Source organism: Aegilops tauschii, chromosome 3 (genome assembly GCF_002575655.3).
Source record: "Aegilops tauschii subsp. strangulata cultivar AL8/78 chromosome 3, Aet v6.0, whole genome shotgun sequence".
Taxonomy (NCBI): domain Eukaryota; kingdom Viridiplantae; phylum Streptophyta; class Magnoliopsida; order Poales; family Poaceae; genus Aegilops; species Aegilops tauschii.
The window spans coordinates 304,624,337-304,644,075 of record NC_053037.3 but is presented as its reverse complement, the minus strand read 5'-3'; the positions used below and the strand labels follow the sequence as shown (position 1 = coordinate 304,644,075).

The window sequence follows — 19,739 nt, the reverse complement described above, 5'->3', positions numbered from 1 at the left end:
CAGTTTGAAACCCTTATTTAGTTGGCCAGTCTGTGTTATAGTTACTCCTCTTTCTCAATATTTCAAACCTTTTAGCTTTTGTCAGTTTGACCAAGAGTATGTTTTCTTCAGATTTTTGGATCATCCATAGATGGCCAGGAGAGCAGCTTCTCCGCTTTCATGTGGAACCTTCCTATCTTTCTGCCTCTTTTCATGCGTGTACGCATGCGGCTCTTTTGGTGTGAAAAACTAAAACCTATAGTTCAAAGCACTTTTGTGTTTTCGTGTAAGCTCATAATTGTAAACTAGAACCTACATAATTTTATTACTTAACATTTTTAAGAGATTGTTGATACATATCATCTTGGTTCTAAGTAGTGTTCAGTGTCATTTAAGTTATGTTCAGCGGGGAGAGATGACCTCAAACTTTTGTCATGATATGTCCCCATTGTATAGTTTTGCAAGTAGTGAGGGAGAATGAACACGAGCAGAGTGACACTGCCATCTTCACCACTGAAGTTTCGTTATGATATATTTCATTCTATTTTATTTTTATCACACACCTAGAAGCTTTGCTTTAGCTAAGATAGCGCCTCCTGCTCCGCCAGGTCCGCGTCCAGCGCGACCGCCCTGCCGGCAGGGACCTGCTGCTCCGCCTGCACATGCTCCCGGAGGAGGTTGTGGTTGTAGTTGGCGTCGGCCTGCGTCTCCCGGAATTGCTCCCCCCGCTCCTCTTGCACCATGTCCAATGGACACGGGCCTCACCGATGGTCAGGGTGTAATGCACCGGTGAGGGTGGAGCAGAGGAGGAGGGTGCCGCAGAGGAAGAGGAGGGTGGCGCTGGCTCGTTGGAGGAGGCGTCCTCCATTTGCACGTCCTCTGGCTGCCTGCCGGCCTGCCAGTCGGCAGCAATGGCGGCCATGGCCTTCTTCTGCTTCGACGTAAGCCCGTCCCAGAGAGCATTGGCCGCCGTGGGATCCATCGCGGGGAGTGGTGTGGAGAGGGATGACTGTGACTATGGCCGGGGCGCCGGGTAAGCGGTTTATATACCACCGGTCGGCGGCGGACAGACGGACGGGTGGCGCCAGAGGAGACGTCTCGGGCGGTCGTCGTGTCGTTTGAACGTGCGGTAGTCGCCTGCACCAGGAAGCGGCGCAGGCAACGCTCTCTTGGCCGGCGCGCCGCTTCAATCCCGGCGCTGGTGAGTGGTCGCGTCCGCTCTGGGCGGGCATGAATGCAGGCGCTAACGCTCTGGAGCGGCGCTGACCGAAAATGCGCGGAAGGGATGATGGGGTTTTGGTGGGCCAAGGCAGTCAGAAACGGGCTTGGGATCGGTCCGGACTCTCACAAACCTCCCCACTTTTGTCTCCGGTTTGCGGGGAAATAACGTCCGGACCGCTCCGCAGACCGATATAGGCCTCCTTTAGATGGCTTCCACGGTCCGCGCAGCACGGCCGATACAGTTTGATAATGAACACCAACCATCTATCATGCACAGATGTAGGGTATAATTTGCCTAGGCTGCCAGACAAACATAAATAGGCAACTGTGTGTAAGATATGCCAAAACTTGTTTTCATTAAATTATTGCAGCCATCCTTGACAAATTTTCATGTGCTGATCCGAGGTACCTGGGTTCCTAGCGTTTGCGGTAAGGCACGTATGCACCAATACCCCTAGTTGCTTGATCTAGGCTTTTCAATCCATCTCCCATCTTTTCTATCTTCTTTCTTTTTTCCTTTCTATATCTCTCTTTCCCCAATGAGATCTTGTGCTTTTCTGTTCGGCTGCGCCTCTGCGGGACGGGTGGTGCCTGCCCACCAGCGTGCATTCTTGGAGAAGGGGTGCATGGGTTGGGTTGGAGTGAGGCAAACACCAACGCGTGACCCCAAATGGTCCGAACGCATCCATTTGGGGACAAATGGACAAAACAGGCCGCCCAACGCGCGGAGCAAACGGACCGTTATCTGTTTTCGGTCTGCTTTCGACCCATTCCCGGCCCAAAGTTGGGCCGCGTTTGCGGCCGAACGGACATGCGCGGACGGGCGTGGCGCGCACCCTAGTCCCCCTAGTGCGCCCGGCGGGGACACAAGCACTTTTCTCTTTCCCTTCTCTTCCCTCCGCCCTCCGCCATCGCCGTCGCCACCCCGTTCCCGGCCGCATCGCCTTCAATCATGTCTGTCTGCCCCACAACCACGCCATGTCATAGCCATCCCACGCCCGTGTTTTGGTAGAGTTTTTTGCCGGCGTTCGTGGTTCCTTGTTGCCGGTAGGAGAGAAGCTACGGCCGCCAGCGCCAGCCGTCGACCCCAACAACTTCCGCAGGAGTTGCATTGCCGTAGCGCGCCCACCCCATCAGCACCAAGCTTGCTTCGCTTCATCGACTTGCTCTTTCCGGCCGCCTCTCCACCATGACCACAAGGTGTTCGACTCGTTGCTTACAAGGTATCATGGATAGCAGATGAGTTTTTCTTTCACAACTTCATTTGTTCATCGAATGATTCGTCCTCGTATGATGAAGAGCTTGTGGCGGCTGCATTGGTCGTCCATGACCACATTAATAGGAATCGGTCTTGGTACAGGGGATCAATCCTCGCCCATGTTCCGGCCTTGAACCGCAATAGGGAGAGAGGCCACACCCTTCTCTACGTCGATTACTTTGAGAATAGCGCACTCTTCAAACCACACAAATTTCGCCGCCGCTTCGTATGGGGAGACATGTGCTCAGTCATATTTGGGAGGGAGTGGTAGCATATGATCCATACTTCGAGTGCAAAGAGGATGCCCTTGGCAAGCTTGGCTTCTCTTCTTACCAGAAATGCACATTGGCTATCTGCATGCTTGCATATGGAATTCCCGGTGATCTTGTGGATGAGTATGTTGTGAGTCCACATGTCTCCTCTCAATGTATAGTTTCTGCAAGGCCGTGGTGGCAGTGTTCGGCCCTGAGTACCTGAGAGAGCCAACTATCGCTGATACAGAGAGGTTGTTGGCGGTCAATGTCGAGAGGGGCTTTCAGGGTATGCTTGGTAGTATTGATTGTATGCACTGAAAGTGGAAGAACTATCCATTTGCTTGGCAGGGGCAGTACAAGGGGCATGTGAAAGGTGATACTGTCATACTCGAAGCGGTGGCTTCACAAGATCTGTGGATATGGCATTCTTTCTTCGGCATGGTTGGTTCTCACAATGATACCAGTGTTCTTCAATGTTCTCCAGTGTTTGCAAGGCTTACAGAAGGCCACTGTCTGGAGGTCAGCTTTGACCTCAATGGCCACCAGTACAACAAGGGATATTACCTTGCTGATGGTATCTATCCACGGTGGTCCACTCTTATGAAGACCATACCCAATCCACAAGGAGAGAAGAGATAGAGGTTTTCCCAAATGCAAGAGAGTGCTAGGAAGGATGTGGAGCATGCTTTCAGTGTGCTTCAGTCTCGATGGGGTATCGTTCGAAACCCTGCATTGACATGGAGCACGCAAAAGCTTTTGAGAGGTGATGCCTGCTTTTGTGATCATGCACAACATGATCGTGGAGGATGAGCATGATGAAAGCATCTACGACCAAGGGTTTGATTTCCAGGGTGAAAATGTTGAGCCTGAGCAGCCACCTCCTGCAACCTTCGAATAGTTTGTCCATTTTCATCGTGAATTGCGGGATTGGCGTACTCATGTCCAGCTCCAGGATGACTTGGTTGAGCACATGTGGACTCACATTGGCAACTAGTAGATCTATCAGTTTAATTTCTTTTCATGCAAACAAATTTTGATTGGGCTGTAAGACTATTTGATATTGTTTTCTTCCGGTTGGGTTGTAAGACTATTTCGGACGTATAACAATTTGCTATGTTTGATTTGATCCATTTGATATGCTTCATTTTAGTATGCTGGTTGAACGGACGAGATGCCGCCGAAATGCGGCCGTGCGTTGGGTGCATGGCCACCACATCCAGAAGTCCGGGCGGATACAACCCCATTGCCACCCCAAACAGACGAAAAGCGGATGAAACAGACGTCCGTTCGGGGTCGCACGTTGGAGTTGGCCTGATGGTGGATGTTTGGGTTGGCAGCGGCGGCGCTCCTCCTCGAGGTAGCGGTGGGATAGGAATAAATGTTGCTTTTATATCAAGAATGAATGTTGCTTTGCACAACGGAGTGGACACTTGTTTTCTTGTTTGATGGGAAGACCTGGTGGCGTGGACATGTCTTCTATGTGGTGTCGGCGTATCGGCCCTTGAGCGTGATCCGGTTTGCAGCGGGGAGCATGAGTTAGTACTGCGCAAGCTATTGTGGAATTTGTGTGGTTGAACCAGCGGTGCTACTTTCCCCTGCTACAGTAACCCGTGTGGCTGTGTTTGGGCGATTTGCCGGCGTCTGGCATCATGTCATCTAATCTTTCTCCTGTTTCTACTGGATTTCCTCTCCATCCTTCATTTCAGCTTTAATTTCCACTTCCACCTTATCTCCAGCCTTCGTCCATCTATTCTTCTCTTCCTTCCCTTAGCTCTATTTTTTTGTTTTTTCTTCCTAATCTTCCTGGGTGAGGTTATGGGTGAAGCTTGTACATATTTTCTATCTCCTATAAAGCTATGGTACGTCGTTGGCGTACCCTCAAAAAAAGATGTTACGGGTGAAGTCATGGAGACGGGTGAGGGAGTCCTAGAATAAGGGGTCCTCGGGCGTCCGACCTGTTATCCATGGGCCGGACTGATGGGCTGTGAAGATACGAAGGCCGAAGACAATACTCGTGTCCGGATTGGACTCTACTTGGCGTGGAAGGCAAGCTAGGCGACCTATTATGAAGATTTCCTCCTATGTAACTGACCTCATGTAACCCTAGATCTCTCCGGTGTCTATATAAACCGGAGAGCATAGTCCGGATAGGACAGATTCATTACCATATTCACATAGGCTAGACTTCTAGAGTTTAGCCATTACGATCTCGTGGTAGATCAACTCTTGTAACACTCATATTCATCAAGATCAATCAAGCAGGAAGTATGGTATTACCTCCATAGAGAGGGCCCGAACCTGGGTAAACATTGTGTCCCCCATCTCCTGTTACCATCGATCCTAGACGCACAGTTCGGGACCCCCTACCCGAGATCCGCCGGTTTTGACACCGACATTGGTGCTTTCATTGAGAGTTCCTCTGTGCCGTTGACGAAAGGTTTGATGACCCCTTCAATTGTCAATAATGACGCTGTCCAGGGAGGGACCTTCCTTCCCGGGCAGGTTTTTGTGTTCGACGGCTTCGCACTGTGGGCCAACTCGCTTGGCCATCTGGAGCAGATCGATAGTTACACCCCTGGCCACCAGGTCAGGTTCGGAAGCTTGAACTACGTCGCGGATATCCGTGGAGACTTGATCTTCGAGGGATTTGAAACCGCGGCGATCGCTCCCCCTTTCTCCGATGAACATGACTTAAATCTGTCATCGGAGCACACCCAGGAGATGGATCCTGTTGCTGCAACGGCCTCAGTATTGAAGCAGATCATCCCCTCCGAGGCCATAAAGTCCGCGGCGTTGAAGCCGCACACGGACTCGACATCCTGCAATGCTGGCGTCAATGGAACCCCGGACTCGTCTCCGGCTACATGTTCTGGATCAAGTGCGCCTGCGGACACCGAGCTGGATCGGTTATCGATTTTCGAATTTAGCGCCGCAGACATCTTCCAGCATTTGCCTTTGGGTGACGTACTAAATTCTTTGAAGAAATTGTCCTTGGAGGAAGACTCACAGCCGAACTATGTTTGGTTCGAGCTAGAGGCGGACGACGAGGAATTTTGCTTCCCACCCGCCACCCACTTCATAGCCACCGTCGACGACTTAACCAATGTGCTTGACTATGGCTACGAAGACATCACCGGTATGGACGACGATGCCGACAATGAGCAAGGCCAAGACCCGCCATTCACTGGACGTTGGACGGCCACCTCTTCATACGACGCATACATGGTTGATACACCCAAAGGATCTGGCGACGACAAAGAAGAGCCAGATAAGAATAAACCTTCTGAGACGCAGTCCAAGCGCCGGCGCCCCAAATGTCGTTCTAAGCCTCGCCGCTCAAAAGATAGCAACACTGGTACCGGAGAAAATAACACTCCGGGCGACGCCAAAAACAATGAAGACCCTGTCGGTGCTGCATCCGAACAGGAGGAACATGACGACAGGCAAGACAACCCTGATGAGCAGGCCATAGAAGATGACTCGGGGGACGATAGTTACTGTCCACCCTCCGAAGAGGAGACAAGCCTCGGCAACGAAGATTTCATCGTGCCTGAGGACCCTCTGGAGCAGGAGCGCTTTAAACTTCAACTCATAGCCACTTCAAGGAGCCTGAAAAAGAAACAACAGCAGCTTCAAGCTGAAAAAGATCTGCTCGTCGACAGATGGACTGACGTCCTGACAGCGGAAGAATACGGCCTCAAGCGCCCAGCCAAGAGCTACCCGAAACACAGACTGCTACCTCAATTCGATGAGGAGGTAGTGGAGCACACATCTCCCTCGCGTAATGCGGAATGACCACCACGTGGTCGAGACAGGGCGGCCGACCGGCCACCACGCGGTCGGGATAAAGCGGCAACTCAGGCCGAACAGCAGCCTGCCCAACCGCCCCACAAAAATAAAGACGGGAGAGTTCGAGGTCACATGTATGACCTCCGGCAGACCCTGGACAGTAGAGCAGGACATACAAGATCGACCTACGGATCACGAGGACGTGCCTCGAGGCACGAAGACGGCTACCTATTCGGACGTGACAAACCTAACCACGCCCGGTCTGAATGCCGCAGACGGACTCCATCAGAGCTACGCCGCGACACGGCCCGGTACAGAGGTGCCGCACACCCTCTCTGCTTCACAGACGAGGTACTGGATCACGAATTCCCCGAGGGATTCAAGCCCGTCAATATCGAATCATACGACGGCACAACCGATCCCTAGTATGGATCGAGGATTTCATCCTCCACATCCACATGGCTCGAGGAGATGATCTCCACGCCATTAAATACCTCCCACTCAAGCTCAAAGGGCCAGCTCGGCACTGGCTTAACAGCCTGCCTGAAAATTCTATCGGCAGCTGGGAGGACTTGGAAGAAGCTTTCCTAGACAACTTCCAAGGAACATATGTCCGGCCACTAGACGCCGATGATCTAAGCCACATAGTTCAACAACCTGGAGAATCAGCCAGAAAATTCTGGACTAGGTTCCTAACCAAAAAGAACCAGATCGTTGACTGTCCGGATGCCGAGGCCTTGGCAGCCTTCAAACACAGCATCCGGGACGAATGGCTAGCATGCCACCTCGGCCAAGAAAAGCCGAAGTCCATGGCAGCCTCACGGCACTCATGGCCCGCTTTTGCGCGGGAGAGGACAGTTGGCTAGCCCGTAGTAACAACACATCCAGTGAGACGGGCCCCTCGGAGGCCAAGAATAGCACTGGCAAGCTTCGGCGCAACAGACACAAACGCCGAAGCAATGACAACAACACCGATGATGCCACAGTCAATGCCGGATTCACTGGCTCCAAGTCCGGCCAGCGGAAGAAGCCCTATAAAAGAAATAATGAAGGACCTTCCAGCCTAGACCACATACTCGACCGTCCGTGCCAGATACACGACACCCCGGACAAGCAAGCCAATCATACCAACAGGGATTGTTGGGTTTTCAAGCAGGCTGGCAAGTTAAATGCCGAAAACAAAGAAAAGGCATCACAAAGTGAGGACGAGGACGAAGAGCCCCGACAGCCGAACACTGGGGGGCAGAAGAAATTTCCCCCTCAAGTCAAAACGGTGAACATGATATACGCTACACACATCCCCAAAAGGGAGCGTAAGCGTGTACTCAGGGACATCTACGCGGTAGAGCCAGTCGCCCCCAAATTCAATCCATGGTCGTCATTTCCGATCACCTTTGATCGTCGAGACCACCCAACCAGTATCCGTCATGGCGGTCCGGCCGCATTGGTCCTCGACCCAATCATCGACGGATTTCACCTAACACGAGTCCTAATGGACGGTGGTAGCAGCCTCAACCTGCTCTATCAAGACACAGTTCGGAAGATGGGCATTGACCCCTCACGAATCAAACCAACAAAGACTACCTTCAAAGGAGTCATACCAGGCGTCGAGGCCCGCTGTACGGGCTCAATCACGCTGGAAGTGGTCTTCGGCTCTCCGGACAATTTTCGAAGCGAGGAGTTAATCTTTGACATCGTCCCCTTCCGCAGCGGCTACCACGCATTACTCGGACGAATAGCGTTTGCTAGATTCAACGCAGTGCCACACTACGCTTACCTGAAACTCAAGATGCCCGGTCCATGCGGCGTCATAACAGTCAATGGCAACACGGAACGCTCTCTCCAAACAGAGGAGCACACCGCCGCCCTAGCAGCAGAGGTACATAGCGGCCTTCTCAAGTAGTAGCATAGTGCAGCTGCCGAGCCCCTGGACACCATCAAGAGGTCCCGAACTACACTGCAGCAGGACAGCAAGGCTCGTCAAGAGCTCGACTAGCAATTCGGCTTCCGTCCCAGTCCGGATGAAGTGGTGGCATTCGTACCACGCGTACATAATTACGCACTCGAGATTCCATGGACATCAACGGAGGCACAAGCTCAACCGGGATCTACAGTTCGGCTAGACCGACCCCGGATACACCTTTTTCTTTCTGTTTCAGGTTCCCTTTCCCGCGAGCCTGATCACAAGCCCCTTCGAAGGATTGGCATACAAAGGGGACATGCAGCATAGGTGTGTAGGGTAACCTCCATACGTTCTTCTTAACGGTATTTTTCCTTCTTTCTCAGGACCCGTACGCTTCCCCCTCTTGATTCCGGCATATTACATAGCCTGGGCGCTTATCGCGCTATTTGTACAAGATACGCCATTCAGTTATAATGATAATGATTTGCGGCCCAGTTTTTGTGGTTTTCGCCCCTTACTTCATTTCATTTCGATCTGCTTATTAGCTACATCGACACTCTTTTGTACGTTTCATATTCGCCAGGGGCTGCTTATCGCCCCGCAATAAGGCAACAAAGTCCGAACACTTTTTGTATAAAAGTTCGGCACCCCGAATTTAGCATTATATGCATTGGCTCCGAATCATGTCTTTGGTCAATAGTTGGGTTGCCCGGCTCCTGTGCTTGCTACCCTACGTTCCGCTCTATCGGCTAGGGTAGTAAAGGGAGAACTACTGCGATTGTGCCCTGGCCTTGACCGGATGAGCAGCTCAGTAGAAAAAGCCGAAAACTGACTGTCATGATACGGCGAGAGCCGGTCAGCTGTTCGTGGGTTACAAAATCGTTGGAGATTTTTTCCGCCTCACGCGAAGGATCGACACTTCCAGATCAGATGCTGACAGCACCCTGGCTTGGACCAGGGGCTGCACACTTGCTTAATTATAAAACTCCTATGGCTAAGTGAGGGCGTTTAAGCCGTATAGTCTGATTGCCTTGTTCGTTGCGCTAAAAAACTCCTTCAAGGACCATACAATTGGATCAAGAATGTTTAGATCCCATCCCGAACACCTCCGTACTAATTACGTGAGGGCAGAAGCCGACGACTGGCCAACCCTCAGATTGCATATAACACGGCCGCACAGGAGGAAACAATTTAAAGCATAACGAAATTACATTACAAAGCAAGCTCTGTCTTTATAATACAAGGCAAAGGCCCAATACGAATGTATTCATTCGAAAATAACGTCCTGCGAACATTGAGCGGCCACAAGTCGAGACCCTTCTATGACATCCGCAAAATATTTCTAGGGTGTGCGGTGCTCCTTGCCCTCCGGCGGCCCGCTGGCCACTTCAACAACGTTCATCTTCGCCCACCACATCTTGCAGCGAGGGAAGGCCATACGGGCGCCTTCAATACATGCAGAGCGCTTGACGACGTCCAGCCACGGACAGGCTTCCACTAGCCGCCTCACGAGTCTGAAGTAGCTGCCGGGCATAGCTTCGGCTGGCCATAGCCGGATTGTCAAATCCTTCATGGCTAGTTCGGCCACCCTGTGCAGCTCCACCAGCTGCTTCAGCTGATCGGTGAAGGACACGGGATGCTCTGGCGTCGCATACTGCGACCATAATAGCTTCTCCATAGAACCTCCTTCAGCTCGGTAGAACGCTGCAGTGTCTGATACGCTGCGTGGTAGATCCGCAAAATCTCCTGGGGAACTCCGAACCCGGGTTAGTAAAAGGTACTGCCTCTCCGCATACTTGCTTTGCATCTTAAAAGCCTTACCCGCCGTGATCTTCCTGGCCTCCTGGATCTCCTGGATGACGGCCTGGGCCTCATTCCGCGCGGTCTCCGCGCCCTGACGAGCCTTGGTGAGTTCGGCCTCCTGAGCCGACGCATCATTCTCCAAGGTCTCACGTTTTTTCACTGCATCTTGGAGCTCCTGCTGGATTTTCTTGACACGGGCCTCGAGCTTCTTACGGGCGGCTTGCTGCTGGACAACCTTCTCCTCGGCCTCGCCCAGGGCCTTCCTCAGGGCCTCGACCTCGGTTGCGGCCCGTGCATACATTTCGACATTACAGTCAATACACAGCGTCTCCGCTTTCCGAACACACAGCAAGACGTTACTTACCTTGCTTCTCCTGCAGCCGCACTCTAACCTCGCTGAGCTCGTTCTCGGTCCGTTCCAGCCTCTGCTTCAGTTCTGAGACTTCGGCAGCATGTGAGGTCGTGGCCAACAGCGACGCCTGCTCATTCACACATATCACGTTAGTCTCCTACACTAGAGGATTGATCCTTTGTCCGGTTCCTCTTACCGAGCACCGGACAGTGTCTCAGGGGCTACTGACTATATGGGTTTTTTCTCTGTTATTTACCTCGAAACCTGTCAACAGGTTGCTGCAGGCTTCGTTCAGTCCACTCTTGGTGGACTGAACCTTCTCGATCACCGCGCTCATAACAACACGGTGCTCGTCCATAACGGAGGCGCCTCGTAGCGCCTCCATCAGGTTATCCGGCGCCCCTGGATGGACAGGGACCACCGGCGGAAACAGTGCACCCCCCTCTTTCAAAGGGGGCTGCCCGCCGGACTCTGGAGCCATATGGGTCTCCGAAATCGTATCCGGCTGAGGGCCAAGCTGGATGTGGCCCTCTTTGCCAGTCTCCATGGGGATCGTCTCCTCCAAGTGTCCGGCAGTGGAGGCTTCGCCTCGTGGCGCCTCTCGGACAGCGTCCTGGGTTCCTCCCCGGCTCGGATTGGCCCTTCGAGATAGTGCCTCGGTGTCATCCCCGACCCCGGGGGAGTAAGCAGGCGGTAGCGACTGGCTCGCCATCTCCGACGGAGCCAACGAACTTCCAGACGAGGATCGCTGGATTAGGTCGCGGGCCGGACTACAATAGTACAACTAACTACATCAAGATAATGGAGAGCAAGGGCTGGATGTGCGCATAAATAAGCCATGTCACTTACGATGCGGCCTAGGACTTTGTGCGGGGCATCGTTCCGGACTACTGTCAACGTCCCACGCGGTGTTGGCCGCCGGAACGCCCTTCCCCTTTTTGGGCGCCTCCGCCTCCAGATGCGCCGGAGCCGCCCTCTTCTTCTTCCTCTCCTCAGGGGGAGGATTGTTTTCTTCCTCCTCCTCCTCTTCCCCGTCATTGTCCTCAGGGACAGAGGAATGAGTTTTGTCGTCTTCAGACGCTGCGTCCGAAGTACCCTTACGACGGAGGCCACTCTTGGCCCCCTTTGCCTTCTTCTTGGCCTTCTTCTCCGGCGCCTTATATGGCGCCGGTACTAGCATCTCTGCCAAGCGCGGGATGACTGGTTCTTCGGGCAGCAGAGCCGGACACTGGATCCGCTTCGCCCTCTCCGTCCAGTCCTGAAAGAGAGTAATAAAAGCTCAGACATCATCCTCAAAACAATTAGGTTGAGGACTCATTAGAAATAACATACCTTGCTGGAGGGGTGTGTACAATCGTGACCACGGTCTGAATCCGTGGCCGGTGGTTTTTCATTGCCCTTGAAGAGCAATTTCCATGCGCCTTCATGCGTAGTCTCGAAGAGCCTCACCAGGGTCCGCTGCTTCTTTGGATTGAACTCCCACAGCCGACGGCTTCGGGGCTGGCATGGAAGGATCCGGCGAACTAACATCACCTGGATCACATCAACAAGCTTGACGCTCTTGGTTACCATGCTCTGAACGCGCATCTGCAGCGCTATCATCTCGTCAGGAGAACACCAGTCTGGACTCTTCTCGACCCAGGAGGTGAGTCGCATAGGAGCGCCGGAGCAGAATTCGGCAGCTGCGGCCCAGGTGGTGCCGCGTGGTTCTGTGATGTAGAACCACTGCTTCTGCCACTCCTTTACCGTATCCACGAAGGTGCCTTTGGGCCAGGAGACGTTGGACAATTTTCTCACCATTGCCCCTCCGCACTCCGCGTGCTGGCCATCCACCACCTTCGGCTTCACGTTGAAGACTTTGAGCCACAACCCAAAGTGGGGTTGGATGCGGAGGAAGGCCTCGCACACGACGATAAACGCCGAGATGTTGAGGAAGGAATTCGGGGACAGATCATGGAAATCTACCCCGTAATAATACATTAACCCGCGGACGAAGGGGTGGAGTGGAAACCCTAGCCCGCGGAAGAAATGGGGGAGGAATACCACCCTCTCTGTGGGCTCCGGCGTGGGGACGATGTGTCCCTCGTCCGGTAGGCGGTGGACGATCCCCTTCGCCAAATATCCGGCCGCCCGGAGCTCAGTAATGTCCTCCTCCGTGACGGAGGAGACCATCCATTTGCCCTGACCACCGGATCCGGACATGGTTGCTGGAGTGGAAAGGAGATTGAAACTGGGGCGCTGGAGCTCGAGATTGGGAAGGCAGAGGCAGAGAGAAAGCACGAGAAGAGGAAAGGGGAATCCTTATCCCCTTATAAAGGCAGCAAATATAAAACGCCTCCTCACTCGCCTTGAGATTCGCCTATTCCCAAGGGCTGTGTAAACGGCACGGTTGGGTTACCCATGCCCGCATTGATGAGAATCCCGCGATAAGGGGACACGATCTCTGCTTCGACAAGACGTGCCAATAGCAACCGCGTCTTGAAATGTGGGATAAACGGTTCGAAATTGTGACCGAGCGGACATCTTGTCACATTGCAGAAAGCTGTCAGCGGATGGAACTCGTGTAAGATATATATATTCTCTCTGCGGTTGTGCATGGTGTGTAAAGGTCCGGATACAATCATCACGTCCGAAGACTATCTTGGAGTTCGGAAGGAGGGGAACCCGCCTTGCAATGCCGAAGACAATCTGCACGCCGGACTCCTCGTCATTGAAGCCAGGTTCAGGGGCTACTGAGGGAGTCCTGTTCTAAGGGGTCCTTGGGCGTCCGGCCTGTTATCCATGGGCCGGACTGATGGGTTGTGAAGATACGAAGGCCGAAGACAATACCCGTGTCCGGAGTGGACTCTACTTGGCGTGGAAGGCAAGCTAGGCGACCTATTATGAATATTTCCTCCTATGTAACCGACCTCATGTAACCCTAGATCTCTCCGGTGTCTATATAAACCGGAGAGCATAGTCCGGATAGGACAGATTCATTACCATATTCACATAGGCTAGAGTTCTAGGGTTTAGCCATTACGATCTCGTGGTAGATCAACTCTTGTAACACTCATATTCATCAAGATCAATCAAGCAGGAAGTACGGTATTACCTCCATAGAGTGGGCCCGAACCTGGGTAAACATTGTGTCCCCCGTCTCCTGTTACCATCGATCCTAGACGCACAGTTTGGGACCCTGTACCCAAGATCCGCCGGTTTTGACACCGACAACGGGCGGTAGTTGTTCCAGCGGCACTCCTACCCCCTGGGGGTTCCTCGATTCTAGGTTGATGGAGTTCGGGCGGCTAGGTATGGGTTTGCTGGATTTACAAGATCTGAATGCTCGTGCCTTGCAATTAGTCCGGGCTTCGCAGGATCTAGATAGGTGCTTGGGGAGGATGCGGACCAAGGTTGTGCCTTTTCTCGATTATGGCAATCTAGGGGATGGAGACAAGGACTATTCTGTGAAGTGGGAGTGCCCGTCTGTCTCATTTCCTCCTTCTATTGTTGATGGACATGGTTGGCAAACGGTGCCTGTACTAATCGAAACACTTCCGATTGACGATGAGATTACCAATGAGAAGAAGATTTTATAGGAGGAGTTCAACAGGCATACCAAGATTAATAGGGTCAAGGTCGATGAGGAATTAGGGGACGCTATTACAGTTTTGCTGGGTGATGTGACGTGGAAGGTCGTCAGGAAATTGTCCTGTCTCCGGTGATCATCAAGTACAGGCACAAAAAATGCCTTGGCCATGTGCTTATTGATACCAACATCTTCTTCAAGACTCTATTGCCTGCTGACGATCGTTTTAGTCCACCTTTAATTCTTCAAAACAAAAGCACAATTTATAATGGTCAAGATGACTGGGTGGTATTTCCACACAAGTTTTCCAACTGGAAGACTATAAATGAAAAAGGAAATACTGATAAGTACAGGAGGTGTCATATTATGGTTATTTGCGAGGGGACAGGCCAAGGAGAAATGAGCATTGTGAAGGAGTATGTAAAGAAATTGGGAAAGATATGTAAGATGCTAGGCATACGAGCCTTTGTGTTGGAGAAGATATATGCTATAAAGCCTGTTCAGAAGTTAGCATGCCATGTCAATGCTCCCAAAGTAGGGCTGGATACGGAGGTCCTGAACTGCAGTAGCATGCAATATCAGAGAGCCAAATGTGGGAAAGACCCAAGCATAGTGCCTAGAAAAATGCTAACCGGAAGAAGCACAAAGGGGAACATGGAGAAGTAGCTGAGAGGGATGGTACACATGAAAACCCAGCTGGATCAGCGGCACCCAGGGAGGGTGACCGTCGGGAGCAATGAATATCCTAAGTTTGAACTGTCGGGGCTGCGGGCGGTCCGAGACAATTTAGGAGAGTTGCAACTTGGTATAGTTGCATCGCCCGTGTTTGTTTTTTCTCTCATAAACCAAATTGTCTGCTACGTGAGCACAAGATTTGAGATTCAAACTATGGTTCAGGCATGCTTTTGGTGTGAAAAGCGAGGGCCTGAGTGGTGGACTTGTCTTATTTTGGAATAATGATTCAATGGTTAGTCTGAAATCATATAGTACAACGCTTATTGATGTGTATAAAGTTTGTACCGGTTGGATTTTTGGTGTCGACAATATATACCCCTCCACCCCCACTCACTCAACATGAGAGCATCAGAACGAAACTACACTTCCACCATTCATTTTCTGAGAGAGAACCACCTACTCATGTGTTGAGATCAAGGCATTCCAATTCAACCATTTAAACCCTGATTTCTAGCCTCCCCAAGTTGCTTTCCACTCCAATCCCTCTCCTACCCAAGACAAATCTGTGAGAGAGTGATCGAGTGTTGAGGAGACCATCATTTTAAGCACAAGAGCAAGGAGTTCATCATCAAATACAACATCTATTACCTTTTGGAGAGTGGTGTCTCCATGATTGGTTAGGTGTCACTTGGGAGCCTCCGAGCTCATGTGGAGTTCAACCAAGGAGTTTGTAAAGGCAAGAAGATCGCCTACTTCATGAAGAAATACCCCGAATGAGGCTAGTCCTTTGTGGGCATAAGCCATGGTGGAATAGGCAAGGTTGCTTCTTCGTGGACCCTTCGTGTGTGGAGCCCTCCATGGACTCACGCAGTTGTCACCCTAGATGGGTTGAAGTCTCCATCAAGGTGGATGTACGATAGCACCACCTATCGGAACCACGCTGATGACCCACAAGTATAGGGGATCAATCATAGTCCTTTCGATAAGTAAGAGTGTCGAACCCAACAAGGAGCAGAAGGAAATGACAAGCGGTTTTCAGCAAGGTATTTTCTGTAGGCACCGAAATTGTCGGTAACAGATAGTTTGATAGCAAGGTAATTTGTAACGAGTAAGTAAAAGTAATGGTAACAAAATTGTAGCAAGGTAGCCCAATCATTTTTGTAGCAAAGGACAGGCCGGAAAGGTCTCTTATAATAAGCAAAGCGTTCTTGAGGACACACAGAAATTTCATCTAGTCACTTTCATCATGTTCATTTGATTCGCGTTCACTACTTTGATAATTTGATATTTGGGTGGACCAGTGCTTGGGTGCTGTTCTTACTTGAACAAGTCGCACACTTATGATTAACCCCTCTCGCAAGCATCCACAACTACGAAAGAAGAATTAAGATAAAATCTAACCATAGCATTAAACACATGGATCCAAATCAGCCCCTTACGGAATAGCTCATAAACTAGGGTTTAACCTTCTGTCACTCTAGCAACACATCATCTAATTACTAGTCCACAATGCATTCCCTTAGGTCCAAATATGGTGAAGTGTCATGTAGTAGACGTTCACATAGCACTACTAAGGGAATCAACAACATACATATCATCAAAATATCGAACGAATACCAAATTCACATGATTACTTATGACAAGACTTCTCACATGTACTCAAGAACAAAAGTAACTACTCACAAAACATATTCATGCTCAAGATCAGAGAGGTATTAAATAGCATTATAGATCTGAACATATGATCTTCCACCAAATAAACCAACTAGCATCAACTACAAGATGTAATCAACACTACTAGCAACCCACAGGTACCAATCTGAGGTTTTGATACAAAGATTGAATACAAGAGATGAACTAGGGTTTGAGATGAGATGGTACTGTTGAAGATGTTGATAAAGATTGGCCCTCCCACGATGAGAGGGTTGTTGGTGATGATGACAACTTCGATCTCCCCCTCCCGGAGGGAAGTATCCCTCGTCGAATCTCTCCACCCTAGAGCAAAAATGCTCCTGTCCAAATTCCGCCTCGGGATGGCGGCGCACTGTCCCGAAAGTCCTCTCCCTATTTTTTCTAGGGTAAATGGGCTTATATACCAGAAGATGGGCACCGGAGGCTAGCCAGGGGCCCCACTACCGACCAAGGTGCGCTTGGGGGGGGGGGGGGGTAGGCGCGCCCTGGTGCCTAGTGAGCACCTGGGTGGCCCCCTCTGGTACTTCTTTTCTCCAATAACTTTTATATATTCCAAAATAAATCTCCACAAAATTTCAGCTCATTTGGAGATGTGCAGAATAGGTATCTCTGACATAGCTTTTTCAGGTCCAGAATTCCAGCTGCCGGTAATCTCCCTCTTTGTGTAAACCTTGCATATTATGAGAGAAAAGACATTATAATTGCTCCACAAAGTGTTATATTGATTAAAAACACTATAAATAACAGCAGGAAAACATGATGCAAAATGGACGTATCCCATGCCAAAAATCACCGTGTCTTCATTGCGTTTGATTTCTCTTATCCGTCCTTTGCGTTCATATGCAAAGTATTTACTTTATGCTGACAACTCTTAGACTTGCATGTGTAGGGTGTTACTTGACTTGGTAGAATTGATAAAACTTGCCCACAACTAAAATTGGAAAAATTACAAGTTTTTATTTGGTCAAGTAGTCTAATCACCCCCTCTAGACATAGTTTCGGTCCTACACTTCTCTCTTCATTCGCACTTTGCCTTCCTTGTGCACGCAACAAGCAAGCACCACTTCTTCCTTCAAGCATAATTCCTCCCCTGCGGTTGCACATCACCGTCGCCAGCAGCGAGCGCGTGCTCACTGTAGGATCGAAAGTATGTCCAGAGGTGGGTGATTAGACTACTTGACCAAATAAAAATCTATCATTTTCCCAATTTTAGTTGTGGGCAAATTTTAGCAATTGGCACAAGTCAAGCAATCAACCTACACTTGCAATTCTGAGAGTATAGCAACGGAAAGTAAAACATTGCATATGAATGTAAAGGGAAGGGTTTGGAGAAGGTAGCCGCAATGGAGACACAGAGATTTTTGGCTTGGTTCCAATAGGTGGTGCTATCATACGTCCACGTTGATGGAGACTTCAACCCATGAAGGGTAACGGCTGCGCGAGTCAACGGAGGGTCCACCAACGAAGAAGCAACCTTGTCTATCCCACCATGGCCATCTCCCACGAAGGACTTTCCTGACTCGGGTAGATATTCATGAAGTAGGTGATCTCCTTACCCTTACAAACTTCTTGGTTCAACTCCACATCATGACGGAGGCTCCCAAGAGACACCTAACCAATCTAGGAGACACCACTCTCCAAAAGGTAATGGATGGTGTGTTGATGATGAACTCCTTGCTCTTGTGCTTCAAATGATAGTCTCCCCAACACTCAACTCTCTCTCTCTCTCTCTCAGATTTGGCTATGGTGGAAGAGTGATTTGAGTGGAAAGCAACTTGGGGAAGGTTAGAAATCAAGGTTCAAATGGTAGGAATGAAATTTCTTGATCTCAACACATGAGTAGGTGGTTCTCTCTCAGAAAATGTATGGTGGAAGTGTAGGCACGTTCTGATGGCTCTCTCACAAATGGAGAAGGGGGTGGAGGGGTATATATAGCCTCCAGACAATATCCAACCGTTACACACATTTGACTCATCTCCGTGAAACCGAATGGTTAAACTCGGTGGCACCAATCTGTTCAGAAATGTGAACGTCATGAATCTCGGTGGGACCGACTGGAACAACTCGGTGGGACCGATGTGCTAGGGCTTAGGGAAAACATCATCTCGGTGGCGCCAATTGCATCAACTCAGTGGGACCAAAATGAAGCAATAAGCAACAAAGAATCTATCAAGCCAACTCGGTGAGACCGACTGCATAACTCGGTGAGACCGAAATAAATGCAACAAGTCACAGAGCACTGGCAAGGCCATCTTGGTGAGACCGAGATCCGTATCGGTGAGGCCGAACTGTTAGGGTTTCTGACAGTGGCTATGCCATATGAACTCGGTGGCTCCGGAAAGGAAGAATCGGTGGGGCCGAGTTGAAGTTTAGGTTTTGGACATATTTGGATGGAGAAAGTGGCTGAGGGTTTTGGAGCAATATCATTAAGCATTTGAGCAAGTAGACCATTAAGCAACACCTCATCCCCTTTTAATAGTATTGGTTTTCCTATGGAGTCAGTGTGATCTTGGGTCACTAAAATAAAGACGAAGAGTCTTGAGCTTTTGCCAATCTTTGTCCCTACCATTTTGAGGGGCCCACATCTCTAGTCCATGCCATGCCAATCATTGAACATCCTAAAATATTTATCTTGAAAGGACATTGGTTCAATGAGCTGTATGTTGACATGAATTACCAAAACCACCCAGGGATTAGTTGCACTTTCAATCTCCCCCTTTTGGTAATTGATGACAACATATAGATCAAAGCTTTGAAAAATGATAAAATGAATGAAATATATCATCGCTTTGAGAAGTATGTGATAAGAAAGTGCTCCCCTAAATTTGTGCATTATTTAAATTTTGCGTTTGAGTGCAAATGCATAATCGATTAGGATTTTTGGTCACTCTTCCATGTCACACACATCTTGTTAGAGCGCACAAAATGATAAGAGTGAAATAAGATGCACGCATCACCAAATACATAAGTGAATGATCATACACAAGAAATCATAGAGATAAGCATAAGCCAAGCATTAAGCATAGTATGATCAACCACACAACCACACAAAGTATCTCACGAGCATAAAACAATAAGTAGCATGAACGGGATGAATGGCATGGACGGCTCCTCCCACCTCCCCTCTCCTCTCCCTCCTCCCTCCCACCCGCTCCACCAAAAATCATGGCGATCTCTAATCTGAAATAAGATGGAAGGCTTTTGCATTGGGATTTTGCCCCTGGCTTAGCCCTTGCAGAACAGGT

The 19,739-nt window shown here is 50.2% G+C and overlaps 1 protein-coding gene across 1 annotated transcript; it reads left to right on the top strand.

The window, feature by feature from the left end:
• The first annotated feature begins 890 nt into the window (after positions 1 to 890).
• Positions 891 to 3,351, top strand: LOC109783138 (uncharacterized). Its single transcript, XM_020341739.1, has 3 exons — positions 891 to 1,012; positions 2,892 to 2,973; positions 3,061 to 3,351. The coding sequence occupies exons 1-3, from the start codon at positions 891 to 893 to the stop codon at positions 3,349 to 3,351; spliced, it is 495 nt and encodes a 164-aa protein (XP_020197328.1).
• Positions 3,352 to 19,739: the final 16,388 nt, after the last annotated feature.

Coding starts and splice junctions, on each gene's coding strand:
- LOC109783138 (XM_020341739.1), top strand. CDS start 891: ATGGCGGCCATGGCCTTCTTCTGCTTCGACGTAAGCCCGTCCCAGAGA. Junction 1,013..2,891: donor GACTATGGCCGGGGCGCCGG/GTAAGCGGTTTA, acceptor CTCAATGTATAG/TTTCTGCAAGGCCGTGGTGG. Junction 2,974..3,060: donor ATACAGAGAGGTTGTTGGCG/GTCAATGTCGAG, acceptor TTTGCTTGGCAG/GGGCAGTACAAGGGGCATGT.